General features: G+C 41.0%; 2 protein-coding genes and 1 non-coding gene across 4 annotated transcripts in view; 2 read left to right on the top strand and 1 right to left on the bottom strand.

Moving 5' to 3' along the window:
• Nucleotides 1–10,962, top strand: part of ano8a (anoctamin 8a) — a gene marked incomplete at its 5' end in the record, with an annotated part of 15,066 nt that extends 4,104 nt beyond the window's left edge. The window contains 10 exons of the mRNA XM_010782024.1: nucleotides 4,307–4,459; nucleotides 4,755–4,881; nucleotides 5,091–5,146; nucleotides 5,237–5,311; nucleotides 5,619–6,116; nucleotides 6,692–6,832; nucleotides 6,937–7,128; nucleotides 7,219–7,350; nucleotides 8,118–8,228; nucleotides 8,650–10,962. Coding sequence (XP_010780326.1) covers nucleotides 4,307–4,459; nucleotides 4,755–4,881; nucleotides 5,091–5,146; nucleotides 5,237–5,311; nucleotides 5,619–6,116; nucleotides 6,692–6,832; nucleotides 6,937–7,128; nucleotides 7,219–7,350; nucleotides 8,118–8,228; nucleotides 8,650–9,297 — 2,133 coding nt within the window. The remainder of the gene's footprint in view (nucleotides 1–4,306; nucleotides 4,460–4,754; nucleotides 4,882–5,090; nucleotides 5,147–5,236; nucleotides 5,312–5,618; nucleotides 6,117–6,691; nucleotides 6,833–6,936; nucleotides 7,129–7,218; nucleotides 7,351–8,117; nucleotides 8,229–8,649) is intronic.
• trnak-cuu (transfer RNA lysine (anticodon CUU)) lies at nucleotides 3,736–3,808 on the top strand. Its single transcript has one exon. It is a non-coding gene; the product is annotated as a tRNA-Lys (tRNA).
• Nucleotides 10,963–11,821: 859 nt separating the features above from the next.
• LOC104954838 (DET1- and DDB1-associated protein 1) lies at nucleotides 11,822–13,857 on the bottom strand. Of its 2 annotated transcripts, none has more exons than XM_010782022.1 (5): nucleotides 13,487–13,857; nucleotides 13,185–13,265; nucleotides 12,989–13,040; nucleotides 12,667–12,728; nucleotides 11,822–12,532 (listed from the first exon to the last, which is right to left on the bottom strand). In XM_010782022.1, the coding sequence occupies exons 1-5, from the start codon at nucleotides 13,529–13,531 to the stop codon at nucleotides 12,428–12,430; spliced, it is 345 nt and encodes a 114-aa protein (XP_010780324.1). In that variant the 5' UTR covers nucleotides 13,532–13,857; the 3' UTR covers nucleotides 11,822–12,427. The 2 variants fall into 2 exon arrangements, with proteins under 2 accessions (XP_010780324.1, XP_010780325.1); XM_010782023.1 differs by having other exon boundaries at nucleotides 13,523–13,856.
• Nucleotides 13,858–15,395: the final 1,538 nt, after the last annotated feature.

Here is a 15,395-nt window from a genome sequence, read left to right as displayed (position 1 = left end):
GCGACCCCTCATGTAAACACGTTTATGTCGTCCTTCCTTATTTAACAAAAATCATTTGGTGTTGTTTTGGTGTGAGTACGAGATGGCTGACTCGATCGGCCCGGACAAATTGGGAAGTGAGTATGGGGAAAGTGTTGCTGTGCCAAGGTCCCGGCCAAGTCTCGACCTCGAACTTTTCGTGGCCAAAAGGACAAGTGTGGCGTCGCCTCCGGCGGAGATTCGAGGTCCTTAGGCCAAAGCAAAGCTCGTGGTTTTACCAACAGGCAGATCTTTCGGTTCGAGGCGGTATGAGAGTGCGATGCAGCCTCCACCCCGCTCTAATTGGACCTCGATTGCCGTTTATTTTTCAACATTGTTCGTCATCGCGACTCGTTTCCACTGATCTTGCGCTGGTGTGTGAACATTTTTTTCTTGTGTGAAATATTTCAATCGTTGTGATGATCCAATCACTCTAGACAAATAAACATGGAATGAAACTGGTAGGCAAGCGGACAACTAGTAACACCTCTCGTCCGTCTGCAAAACAAAACAAATATCGGTCGATAGCCCTACCTTAGTTATGTACCCGCGTGTCCAAAAGTAACCAAGCTGATAGTGTTCATCTTAGTATTACTTTATATGCGAGGCCATTTTTACACGGACATCTTTGCCCGAATAACCGGTGTTATCCTATGTGGGTCAGAGTGCCGTAAACGCACAATAGTCAGTGCTGTATTGATAACTAAGCACAAGTGGTTGTGCTAAAAGGGGAAAAAAAGCACAGTGTGTCTTGCTAAAATTTTCCGTTACATGTCCAACGTCTTTTTCATACACTTGGGAACCTAGGTGGACCTAAAGCGTATTTTAACCAGAATTTTACACAAAGAGCCTGAGAAGTAAGATTCATGTTGTTATCTGTTTGTGTCAGACGAATTCGATTTGGTTGTGTTTCTAATATGACAAATACAAAAATAACTTGTGTGGTCCATATGTAAGTGTCCACGTCCCACCTTTTTCATACACCTTGGGAACCTAAATTATTTGACGAACTGGGAGGAAACCGTCGTTATTGGAGTTGGTTTGCAGCAAGCGGATATCAAACGTATAGTCTGGACGTGTTGCCAGTCCTCCTTAAAACACTGGTAAGAGAAATGTTTTTGACCAAAGTCAAGTTCGTTATAAGAACCTACGACCACCACTTAGCGAGAGAACTCCAGTACGTGTCGTAGAGTTAACCCAACTCCAGTCCAGAGACTGACCCGGTGAGGTCTTCCGCATAAAGAAGACAACCTTCGGTAAGACAACAACTTAAATGAAGACCGAAACCCAGCAACAGGACAACGTAGTGCGGTAGGAAGACAACCGAAGTTAACCCACCTGTCTACCGAATTCAAGAGGTCGTTTTACAGACTAATTTGACCTCTTAAGTAAAAGAGGCAGCTACTACGTTTTTAAGACAGGTCCGGGACTGCGTCGTTTCGTCGGGGTTCGGTACTACGAGGGAGTGGTATGAAGTGTCAACCTACTCCAAACTACAACACACGACACGGAAAAAAAGGAAGGTGTGTATCGCAGACACACAAGGAAGCGTTTGTTGAGTTGAAACCACAAGTAGACCAGGGTGGATTATAAAAACGGAACTCATCTACGACACCTGTAGGTCCTCGGAGAAAACGTTTGAAGTTTCGCACGTCGTTACAAAAACAGACCTGTCCGTCACCAAGGAGGTAAAATACTGGTTAAATACGTCCTTTAAGGTCCATTAAGGTTTCCCAAGTGTATGAAAAAGAACGTTGACGATAAATATAACCATCATACAAAGCACGGACGTCGTGCAGAATAAACAGGCAGAGCACAGACCTTCTGGCCTTCGACTCCCAAGTTATTATTTGTACAAGAATGAGTTATAGTTCGGCTGCCCTAAATAACAGAAAAAAAAAATTTTTCGCTATAGTTACCAGCCTGTGATGTGATGGTATTAGCGGGTCGATAGCAAAATGCCTGATGACAGGGGCACTAACTAAGAAGTTCGAGACCCTAACCTACAACCTCACCGTCACGCCGGTTCCAATGCTGGCTTCAGGGTTTGCGACAAACTTTACGTTGCTTTGGGCGGTTAATAGGTCTTTGACCTTAGCTTGCGGGGGGGGGCGGCTTGAATGTTTACGACCGATAAACAAATTTCTTTTTTTACAAGAGTACCCTGCAGAGCATGACTTTGCAAAAGGCAAAAAGGGTGTTAATTCTTCAACGGTCATAATTTGTGTAACAACAATATTTAATTTTGTATATTAATTATTTACCCACTTTTTAGCGAACAACAGGTATTACGCGTCGTAATATAGATGGGTGCACCTGTCGAGTCGAGTAAACATGAAACATTAAGCATGAGGTGTTAGTCTCCCAATTGGACTAACGGTTCCCGGTTGTTAGTCCCCTCTATAAAGTATCCAACCGCACAACTCTTCTGAATTTGTAAATAGACGTTAACTGTGACTTACCTTTGCTCATATTTCATAGTAAGTAATGAGCAATAAGAGATGATTATCAATTAATTTCTGACATATTACCGATAAAACGTGTAGGCGAAAGTTCTAAGTTCCTAAGTTTGCCTATTACTGAGACATAGTATATGTGTTGATGCACATCACGTCACTTACTTTTAGAAACCCAGTGTCCAAAGGAGTTGTCGGTAATGTTCTGTATGATAGTTATACACAAACATATGGAGGTGTAAATTTTGACAGTATAAGACGTGTAAAGAATATGATAGATGATGTAAATTCTCTATATTCAAGTATACATATATAGTAATATTTTATTCACGAGAGTTGGTATAATTGTAACCGTCCTTCGTTATATAATCTGCAATTCATGAAACAGTCCGAATTATAAATAGGACATGCTATGGGGGTTTCAAAAAAAAGAATAAATTTTCTCCTGGTAATTAGATTTCATAATAAATTCACAAATTTTATTTCAATTAAGTAAAAAGACAAAACGTGCGGAGGAGGATAATTATAGAAACATTGTAGGACGAGATTTGACAAAATAACATCTCTCAGTGAATGTCATAGAGAACTAAAAATAAAGATATAAAGCGATAGTGTCTGGAAAATATGAAAGGGGGATACTTTCATACATGAAAATTATAAAAAAAATTTCAGTTGTAATATTGTGGTATTTTTGTCTATTAATTTATTGCAACGAAATTGGTGAATCCGCCGACGTGTGTTCCAATTGTGTGTCGATATTAAATTGAAACATAATAATCACATCCTGTGAATACATACATGTTGTAGACTCTCTACACATCAAAATAAGTACATAAAAGTGTATTAAAATATCGTATACAAACAGGCCCGGCTAGCTCAGTCGGTAGAGCATGAGTGTGTTTAGTTGTGGTTTACTAAAACATTTTGTTCCTTCCTGCTGTATTTGCCCAAATGTACTCCCAAGTGTTCTTCCTCATTCTTTGAGAAAGAGATATTATCTCACTATCCTAAGGTAACCTTGCAATGTGTCAGTCTGATTGGTTGACAGCACTTGCACAACTTTTCAGTCGCAGACAATACCAGGAAATGTGATCCTCATGTTTACAAGTAGAGTGTCTTCATTCCCCACGTGCTCTCAGAGGAGAGGGGGGGCAGCCCTACTTTCCCGCCTTACCCCACCTCCTGTTGTGTGGTATGAGTAGAGATACCGGGGGAGGGGGACTGCCCCTACAAAAAGACATGTGAGTGAAGGGTTAAACAGGCCCGGCTAGCTCAGTCGGTAGAGCATGAGACTCTTAATCTCAGGGTCGTGGGTTCGAGCCCCACGTTGGGCTCAAAACTTTTTAGGGAGACACTTCTGGCAACAGCAGCATGTTGATTCAGAAGGATGTGACGTAATGATAAGAATAAAAAGAACGTGGATAGGATAGACAGCAATCGCTCATGTGTGATTGGGGTTTTTTGTACAACTACTTTGTGGTATTTTTGGTAAAGCTGCTATTTTATACTCCACTATATCCAAGAGCAAATATTGTATTTTTTAAAACTGTTTACAGCTTACACCATGCACCAGCTCCATGAACACATTTCTAATGATAATTCAATAATATAACATATATTATTCTGAAATGGGTCGTTTTCAAGTATTTCTTTAACCTGACACGCAACAGCATAAATATAAATGCAATCACACAAGCAAGCCGTTATTATGCTGTACATTTTGCACAGTCATTTCAAATCCATTCTTCCTGTAGATGAATGCAGTCACACAAAAAAAAGAGTCTGATACCTTTCCTGCTTTCTTGTTTTCTCCTCCTCTGCTGTATATGCAGGGCGTGAAGCGCTGCAGTCCAGTAACGGGCTGCGAGGAGTTCTACTATCCGCCCTGGAAGAGAGCGATGTTCAGATGGCTGGTCAGCCTGCCCATCTGCATCCTTTGTCTCTGCTTCGTCTTCCTCGCCATGCTCCTCTGCCTGGAACTGCAGGTTGGAACAGATAACACAGCAATATCGAGAAATTACAAGAATTGGAGTAGATACTTTCTGGGGCTGATATATGGGGATGATATTGTCTACACAGAACTCTTGTGAGCAGTTTTAACCAGGCCATATTGAAATCAATACTAAAACATCGCATTATTTTACAAACAGGTTAAACAAAGCACATTCAAAGGGGCCTCTTGCCAGTTTGTATTCATAGCCTTTTAAAAATAGCTGTGGGAGTAGATATGGATGAATATCACTTATTAAATATGTATCATGTTTCTAATGCACCGCGCAGGAAGTGGTGATGGAGATTCAGGAACTACCCAGTATCACAAGATTTATTCCCAAGATACTGCTGGCCATTACTGTGACCATTTGTGATGAAGTGTACAAGAAGATTGCCAAATGGCTCAATGACATGGGTAAGAGACACAAAGTTACAGTCTGGGCATAACAGTGGAAGTGTTATCTCTGTGATATATTTAAAAGGAAATATTTTATAAGAAAATACATTGAAATTGATACGTTTGCCCATGAGTCTTTTAGCTATGAAGTTCCTGTGTATGCATATCCAAATGATATCCAAAGCTTGTTTGCTGTACAAATGTTTCACGTTGTGTTTTTCACTCAGAGAACTACAGACTACAGAGCGCCTATGAGAATAATCTCATCATCAAGATGGTCTTTGTAAGCCATGCATCCTCCTCTGTTTGTGGCACAATTAGAACTTACCTCGATTCAGTGGGTGTTTAACTTCCTCTTTCTTTTTTTTAACAGTTTGAATTCATCAATTCCTATCTCAGCCTTTTCTACATCGGATTCTACCTCAAAGACATGGAGCGACTTAAGGAGGTAATAACAACAGTTGGAAATATCGCAGACAATAAGATAACATATTTGTTTTAAAGTGCCAATATGTCCCTAAACTGGAGCTACTGGGGCCCAAAGTCTAATATTTCAGCCCACCTTAAAGCAATGATTGGACAGCTATGTGTCCTCTTGTATGTCTGAAGTACATTTTGAGTAGATTCATTGTCAAGTCATGTGCCAGTAGATGTCCCGGGATCAGTGACCTGCGTTTGTACCTTCAGTCAGACTGAAAATCTTTATGTGTTTGCTAATCAACTTTGGAATGGTTTGGTTGTCCTTCTGCTCACAGATGCTTGCCACTCTACTGATCTTCCGCCAGTTCCTACAGAATATCAAAGAGGTCCTCCAGCCTTATCTCTACGAGCAAAACAAGCTGGGCGTTTTCACCCCCAAGGTGTTGTGGGAGCTCCTTCAAACCATCGTACTGAAGTACGGCCGCCTGGCTCTGGGAAAGGTCCAGGCCTCGATGACAGCCTATTCCTTCCTGGGCTCGAGTGGGATCCCTGTCAGTCACACGGCCAACGGAAACCCAGAGCAAAAGAGAAGAGGGGATCTGAAAGCCGGATTCAGGCTGTCAGAAGAAGAGTGGGACATGAATGACGGCAATCTGAAGAATCGTAAAGTCAGCTTCACTGAGAAGGTCGACTACCAGGACGTCACGACAGAAGCGCTGCCAGTGGATCGCAGCTTCCTGGAGGACAGTCCCACAATGGTGGAGGAAGGGATGGATCCGCCCAGTATGTTTGACAGCTGTGATGAGGACAGCGATTGGGAATCGCCGGCACAGGTATGTGGTATATTTTTATTATTACAAATGATTGGCCTCTTTGTTTTCAGTTTGCTGGTAAAGGATTCATTGTCCATTTCTTTTCAATTTTATCTAAATTGCCAGGCCACCTTCACTATTTTAAATAAACGAAAAAATGATAGATGATCCAAACTCTTGTTTCATGTAGTTTAACTAGTGAAAGGGGCATTGTAGGAGCCATATGTTAAAATGTATAGTTTGATATATTTGTATATTATAATCCTTTGTTGAAAGTCTTATTATATCATTTATTTGAACCAGCCGTGTGGAATTGACGGCATAGATGACCAAGAGTGTGTGGGAGAGAAACTCCTTTGCAGACCAATAACATGCACAAAAACCTATAGAACACACTGCAGAAAAGTGGAAAACAAGATTAGCATAGCAGGGCTTCCTTAAGTTGTATCAGATCTCGAGACATAGATGTCATTCATCTTTGTAGACTGATGAAAATGAAACTATCCATTCCAAAGCTGAAGAAATGTAATTGTCATTATTGTCACTTACTAGAAATATTGTAGACCAAGGATTATGCAACTATGTCCTCTCCAAAGGAATTGCAGTCTTTCTGTCAGAGAAGAAAGAACGTGAGTGAGGCGAAAGAGAATAAGAAGTCATGGATCGATCCACCAGAGGAACCCAAAACGGTCACTCTCACTCAAGCTGAGATTGAGAGCTGTATGCAGACATATGAGGTAGATCTTTTGATGTTCATTTTTTCTTCTATCATACAAAAACAACTATTTTGAATTTGCCGCTGAAAACAATACCATTGTTTTATGTTGTTTGACCAAACAAGGACACGCTTCTGGACTACCAAGAAATGTTCATCCAGTTTGGCTACGTGGTGCTCTTCTCCTCTGCGTTTCCACTGGCGGCCATGTGTGCTCTTATCAACAACATCATCGAGATCCGCAGCGACGCCCTGAAGCTCTGCACCGGCCTGCAGAGGCCCTTTGGACAGCGGGTGGAGAACATCGGACAGTGGCAGGTCAGTGTGCTTCGCTCTGGGTAAATGTCACAAACGCCCTCCAGGCTGCATCTCATAGCCTGTGCACATTTCTCTTTCTCTCAACATCAGACTGCAATGGAGGCCATGGGCTTGATAGCTATTATAGTGAACTGTTACCTGATTGGTCAGTGTGGACAGCTGCAGCGTCTGTTCCCCTGGTTGAGTCCTGAGATGACCATCATCTCTATCGTATTACTGGAGGTACGCACTCTGCTTGTACTGTCTATACTAAGTTTGTCGTTTTAAGACAATGTACTTTTATTCCCCAGTAGCAAACTTTGTATTACTACACAATAAATACAAATGTGCATGGCCTGCTGTTTTTTGTTGTGGTTTTGTAAAACCGTCAAAATATTTTATATACCTGACCTCACAAGAGGTTTTGTTATGTGTATGAGATGTGCTGTTTGGTATGTAAGAAAATAAAACAAACAGAATAAAGCCCTATTCACACCAGACTACTGTTATCGGGGGACCGCTTAAATAATTTTGGAGGTAGTCTTTCATTTCAATCTCTTGGTATATCTGGACCTTGGTTTCTGGTCAATAATTTAATATTATTAAATACAATATTATAAAATTACAAATTAAGTTTTGACAGCATTTTTGGTGTATAATCAAGAGGACACATCTAGCATAGAGACCCAATAGCACCGGAGCAAGAGGTATGTGGTAATTATTATAAAACTTAAATAGGCCTTTAACATAATACTTAGAATATAAATATTAAAATAATATTGTTATTTCTATTATAAGCAGAGAGCCTTGATATTGTGTCCTTGTATAATGTCAGTAAATCCAAGTAATATTCTGACTTAGTACATCCCGCGTGAATGCGGTGCACCCGAACACAGACGTCCCCTGGTAGAACTGCACCTGTGCGAATAGGGCTTGAGAAACATAATGTGAATGTTCCTTGATGTACCTGTGTGTTGAGCCTGTCCCTTTGTGGTCTCGGTGGTTTACAGCACTTTGCAATCCTCCTAAAGTACATCATCCATGTTGCCATCCCTGATATCCCTGGCTGGGTAGCAGAAGAGATGGCCAAGCTAGAGTACCGACGAAGGGAAGCTTTCAAGGTATGGTTGTGTCATAGCTTGAAAGACCTTCGGCCAAACTAAGGCTTGCTGGAATCGTATTTCTAAAAACGTACCCCTTTGTGTTCCTTGGTCTGATTGTTGCAGCTCTTTCTGACTTCCCAGGAGAAATAACTATGTTTTTGTCTGTATTATTATCACATAAGTAGCACGTGTCCTGATGGTGTCTCCGATAAGTCTTGTCAAGCTAGAAATACACATTTATTGTAAACAGGCTTGTTTATATGAGCCTTCTACTGGATAGGATGACAACTTCTTCAACATTGAAGATGCAAAATGAGAAATGGCAGTTTACTCTCAGCATCACTCATGCAGTGTTATCGTCTCTATCACCGTGTCTTCCTTGTCCTACCTGTGACTCCTTCTCCTATTGTGTCTTCATTTTAACACACCTCTCCATCAGAAGCATGAACAGCAGGCCCAGCAGCACTTCCAACATCAGCTGAGACGCCGGCGAGAGGAGGAGCTCCAGCGCCAAGCGGAGCAGCAGGCGGAGGCCCGGCAGGAGAGCGAGCACAGGGCCGACGCCCAGCACCAGCACCACCATGACAAGGCATCGGGGGGCAAGGCAGGGGACAAACCCAAGAGACCCAGCTCTCTCCTGGGGAACAACAACGTGATGAAGCTGAAGCAGATCATCCCTCTCCAGGGGAAGTTCTCCTCCGGTACCTCACGCTCCCCAGCCCAGTCCCCAACGGGAGGAGAGGCCAAGCTCCCAGGGTTTCTGAAGTTCTTGAAGTCGCCCGAGGTGAAAAAAGAGCCTGCAGTGGCCACCGGGGCGCAGGGCTCCACGGGGACCTCGGCCTCGCCCTCCACTGGCCCCGAGAGGTCACAGTCCCCCAATAGGACATTCAGTCCTGGGAAGCTGTTCAGTTTCAGCAAATCAGAGGGGACTGTGGTGTGTGTGAACGGGACACAAGCACCGCCCCAACCTGCTAACGCTCAGCCCAGCAGGGGCGACTTAAACTCAAGCCTGGAGGAACTCCCCTCCAATGAGTCCGATAAAGGAGACTCAAGACAATTGACTGATTCAGATAATTCAAAGAGCTAATAGATGTTCACTGTACCAGTGTAATGTTATGAAAGGAGAGCAGTGGACAAATGCAACATTCAAGGACACACCTGTACCGTAGGAGAACACATTACTCAAAAGGACCACATGTAAGGTCAGCCAACTTCACTCTTGATGCAACTTACTTTGCACAAAGTATTATACTGTATTTATTACCACTTTATTAACTAGCTTCCATGTAAGATATGTACAGTAAGTGTAACCCTCTGAACAGAGATGTAGAGACCTTAACTGAAAGGTAAAATAATGCATGACTGCCTGGTTTTCAACAGCACCAGAACCGATAATGTTAATGTAAATGATCTTTTTTATGAATCAGGACCTGATCATGAATGAGCCATTTGTCAAAGGACAATAACAGCAGCTTCCCATCCCAGGTGTGTTCCTCATCCTGATGCCAGTACTGAATGCATGTTCTGCATGCGTTACACCTCCATCATATCTTTTCAGTTGTGAAGCACTTTCCAAGCCATCAGATTCTTCCGCAATAGGTCAGATTATATTCACTGTGACCATGAAAAATATATTCTATTTTTCTTAACTTTGATTTTCTATGAATTATTTTACTACATGAATTAGCGAATGTACTTATTTGATGCAAATAAATGTCACTTTAATAAACATCCATCAAGAGATATAGCATTGGCTGATTTTGTTAACATTGAAATATAATCACTGGGTGGTAGGTATTTCCTGGAGGGACATTTATGTAAACTAAATTGTTGGGGAAAATGATAAAACTGAAATCAGAATATACACACTCTTATATCGACACACACTTAAGAAGGATATATTTTCCAGGGATTTCAATGGAATTGAAAACTACAGTTTTTCCACCTACAAATAAGTGCTGAAAGGTGATTTTCCTCTGTTACACCGAAAAAACAAAAAGTTGCTGTTTACTAAGAGCTTAAGGACTGTATGTCATACTGTGATCTTTTAAAAAATGAAACCTGAGATAGACAGCAATACATTTATACAGTTAACTCAAAGCAAACCATTTAACATTAAACACATTCCGAACTTAATCAGGCGATGGAAAACAAACCGTTTCACAAAAGTAGAATTAGCACACTCTCCTAAGAAGAGCCAGGACAATAAAACTGTCTCCTGTTTGAAGCCATAGCAGTGTGTATTCTACTATATAAGCAGCCAGAACGCACATATATACCGGTACTGTGATGTTTGAACAGCAAAATGTAAACAGAGAAAACATTTACATTTATGGACTAAACTGTAAGTTGTTCCAAACGCTATATCGTACATGTCAAACAATTTTCAGCAGTGATATTAATAGCGAGCTCTTTAATAGTGCAAATCAAATTTAGCAAAATGCTTTTGTTTGTTTGCTTGTATTCCTCCAATGTACAAGAACAAATTAGCTAGATATAATGAAATAACAGTATGGCTAACCTGGGGAAGACTAAATCAGAATGAGTCGTCTTGTTACCTGATAAAAGGGTTGAAGGGTCACAATATACTGTATATATATACACGACGAATACAATGTTTACCAAAGACCGATTATGATGAGCTTCACTTGATTCATGGACAGCAAACAAAACGCTGATTATTTAGCCCTGCGGTCAAAATCTTTAAGATCCAACACACTTTTCCTTGATATCACTCAAACCTACTTAGCAAATGAGAATGGAACATTTACAACAAGGATCGACAGCTGTCCTTACAAGAAGCCTTAAAGCAGTGCAGCTCATTTATAAGTTGAAGCATACCTGTAGTCATCAGCTAATCCATCAAATACTTTGCTACCCTCGCAATTTCAAGCACTGCTAACAAAGTAGTGATCTCAAGCTACTGAGCATCAAACTTAGAATATGGCTAGAAAATTCTCCAGGTCACACTGTACAAAGGTGCATCTTCTAGTGCAGGGGTGTCAAACTCAATTTCATCGCGGGCCACATTAGCATTATGGTTGCACTCAAAGGGCCGGTTGTAACTTTAAGACGATATAAATATATAAAATGATGTATTATATTACATTATTGCCTCTGCATTGGATTATTGTTGGATAGGGTAATAACTTCATAATTAACTACGTCTGAATGCAGAAGTCTAGGGCAAATAATGGCAAGTCTCTTCAGTGCGCATGTCACAAAATGAGATGCATTGTGGGACATGTTGTTTATTGGCAATGTGCTTCTGTATAACGGCATGTAACCGTATAATAAACATATTATATTCTTTGCAAGCTCTTGCGGGCCACATAAAATGAAGTCGCGGGCCGGATTTGGCCCCCAGGCCTTGAGTTTGACACCCCTGCTCTAGTGAGATATGATTGGCTTTACTCGCTATCCTTTCAACTCAACAGTGGTTCATTTCTTTACCTGAAACAAAGTAAACCATGGGGAAGTGAAAACACACTCACTTTCAATTAAGGCAATAAATCATTATCCAATGGGAGAAAACGCAAGAACATTTCTTTCAGCACTCTTCTTATTCTGCAACCGACCATAACAAACCCTGAATTGATTATTATTCAATCTAATCAACAAACACAATGCAGTTTTATTTTCAGTTATTCTAGTGACAGTAATCACATAGATGATGAGCTAAAATAGCATTATGGACCACTGCCGTTATGTTATTAAGAACACAAATGTCCTTATGGAGTAGGAGCCAAAGAACATGGTATGCAATCGAACCACTAATATAAGTCAAATGTATCAGAGATGGTATAAATAACTACAACTGTAAACCCCTTAAGAGCAGCAGAGGCGCTCCATATTGATAAGAGAACTGTGAGCTTTGGATGAAGGAAAAACAGAGGGGCTAAAGAAGGAGGTAGATGTATGTTCAATTTAAACTACAAAGAGTGAAATCTGAGGCAGAAGTGTGTTGGAAAAAAGAACATACTGTGTCTAAATAAAGGAGGGAAAGGGTTTTTGGTTAAAGAGGAAACTTGAAGTCATATGCAAACATTAGGAACAATGTTACTTTGGGATTCTTGTTATGCCGGCTGTGTTCTGCAATGTATGAATTCTCGTGTGCTTCACTTTCAGCGCCTTGGTTTGCAAACATGTATTCTGCATCTGCGTGTGCATTTTGTTTAGATCAGTCTCTGCTGGGCGTGCATCATCAGCGAAGCAATTCACGAATCCTCATTCAGCTCCCGACTGTCTGTTCTGGCTATTTTCCGAGGAGGCGCCATGTTCTCCCCCTCTCCTTGTTCCTGCTCTCGCTTTTTGCCTGAATTCTGATAAAGTAAGGAGGAAAACCAAATTCAATAAACCAGAAGTAGCAAAACACATGATCACTTCTGTCATAAAACAATACAATTAGCATCAACTCTCTCCTAGATTCCTTCTACTCTCTTTGATAACTGTTTACCTTTTTGTCCCACTGTTGATGAAGATATCGCAATAGGATGTTTGTCTTCTCTGTGACGATGACTGAGGAGTAAACAAACACTGATTAAATCATTTGAAGGTTAAAAGGGTCGAGAAAAGTAATAGAGCTGTTCCAATACAGAGTGTTTACTGTAGGCGATTTCGTCCTCTAATGGAAACAGAAAATGAGAACATTGCTAAGCAAAAGAAAAGCTGTGATTTGTTCTTAGAGTATAATATTGGTTATACAGATGTAACCGACATATTTGATCAAATGTGATAGAAAGTGGGCTGTAGTTCTGACTGCTCTTTAAAACACTTACTCTGCTCTGATGGATACTCCCGGGTTGGAAGATACACAGAAGGTCGTCGGTTCTAAAACAAAAATGATATTCATGTCAGGTTAGAATTACCTAAAACAAAAAGAAGTACTACTACCATGTAACACTATTTCTTTAAACACCCTAATAACACTGACAACGTGATTAAATCATTTTGAGAACAAAGGAGATCACTTACTGATGCTTTACATACTGAGTCTGCATGGAACCTACTGAAGTTGCTTTTGTTGTAGACCGGTAGCCCTTTCAGGAAATCAGACTGTGAGCAGAGGAGACAAATATGAACAATAACCCTTGCCAGACAACTACCATATCCACAACTGGTTAGTAAAAGTACTTCTGACATTTGACTCAATAAATGGGCAGTGATATGGTACTCAGTGACATAGAATGCATTTACACTACGGTCTGTTTACTACCTCATAGCGTTACGCACTAGTCTATCTAAATCGATAACAACCAATTATGTTATACATTTACCTCAATAATTAGACAAAGAACATGCTGTGAATCTACCTTCTCCATTTCTGTCCAAGTCACGCTCCTTGCTTGATGAGAAAACGATCAGATGCTACTGTTTTAGCTAGCTAGCTACTAAGCCTTGTTGCCTTTGTCGTGGCCAAGATCCCGGTTTGTTTACCCGTCGGACAGCTTCCTACGACTGCTGGAAAACCTAAACTATGTATGACTACGATGTGATAGCATCATGCCACCTTATTCATCCGGAAAATTCCACTCATGCACATGTAATTACACAAAAACTGAAACTGTACGTCCTTTGAGTGCTAACTTGCTAATTGTTCACAACTCCATTTTTGTTGTCCGTCTGTTCGGGGCGGTTACCTTCTGAAAATCAACGCACTGCATTGGTTGAGGCGTGAAGACGGAAAAGGCAACGCGCTGATTGGCTAGACAGTGATTATGTAACAGCCCAATCTCCCAATGCGAAGGGGCCTATGCCCTGAAACTCAGATGAAAACAACACAAGCACTTTTTAAAGCATGTCCTCCCGATGGTCCTCCCTTATCCACATTATGTATTTATGCATCTCTCTGCTTATTGCTGCTTGCGTTTAGGGGTTGAGGTTCCACAAGGAAGCATATTAGGTCCGTTACTGTTCCTAATTTATGCAAATGACATGTCATCAGCATGTGACTGCAACTTGTTCCTGTTCGCGGACGACTCAGCCCTGCTGGTCTCTGACAGGAGCAGATTGCAGGTTGAAAAAACCCTCAGCTCCGAGCTCGGCAGAATCTGCACCTGGCTCGCCGATAATAAATTATCATTACACCTGGGTAAAACAGAGTCCATTCTCTTCGGTTCGAAACATAATCTCAGCAAATCCGACGACTTCTCAGTTGCAGTGGGTGACATTATTGTCACAAGTAAGAAGGAAATTACATACCTAGGATCTATTCTTGAGGCAAACCTCTCCTGTGACAAAATGGCATCCAATGTAATAAAAAAAGTCAATCAAAGAACTAGATNCTCTCGTCCCCCCCTCCCAGTGAGCTGTGTTGAGGTTCCACAAGGAAGCATATTAGGTCCGTTACTGTTCCTAATTTATGCAAATGACATGTCATCAGCATGTGACTGCAACTTGTTCCTGTTCGCAGACGACTCAGCCCTGCTGGTCTCTGACAGGAGCAGATTGCAGGTTGAAAAAACCCTCAGCTCCGAGCTCGGCAGAATCTGCACCTGGCTCGCCGATAATAAATTATCATTACACCTGGGTAAAACAGTCCATTCTCTTCGGTTCGAAACATAATCTCAGCAAATCCGACGACTTCTCAGTTGCAGTGGGTGACATTATTGTCACAAGTAAGAAGGAAATTACATACCTAGGATCTATTCTTGAGGCAAACCTCTCCTGTGACAAAATGGCATCCAATGTAATAAAAAAAGTCAATCAAAGAACTAGATTCCTATACCGGATCTCCTCTCTGGTAAACAAAAACACCCTGAAAACTCTGGCAGGAGCACTCATTCAAGGGTACTATGACTATGCTTGCACGTCATGGTACCATAGCACCTCCAAGGCGCTAAAAATAAAACTTCAAACATCACAAAATAAACTGGTCAGACTACTGCTTGACCTTTCATCTAGAACCCACCTCACCTCTGCCCACTTTGACAACATGTATTAAACGTATAATTAAGTGATATCAAAATATAAATAACTAATGTCATGCAAACATATTAATATTTGCTTGATTCCAGTGTTGAATTTAGCACAATTGCATACAAACATTAAGGAATTTTAAGATTCTGAAGTATTATGCTAAAAACTCAATAACTTAGATTATTATTTATAGTTTTGCTGAATAGTTTCATGTCCGCTTACCTTAGAAACGTAAAATGCCACGGCAGTGTGCAGATGGAGAGCATG

This window comes from Notothenia coriiceps, unplaced genomic scaffold (genome assembly GCF_000735185.1).
Source record: "Notothenia coriiceps isolate Sejong01 unplaced genomic scaffold, NC01 NC01_scaffold00024048, whole genome shotgun sequence".
Lineage (NCBI taxonomy): Eukaryota > Metazoa > Chordata > Actinopteri > Perciformes > Nototheniidae > Notothenia > Notothenia coriiceps.
This window is presented reverse-complemented; position numbering and strand designations above follow the sequence as displayed.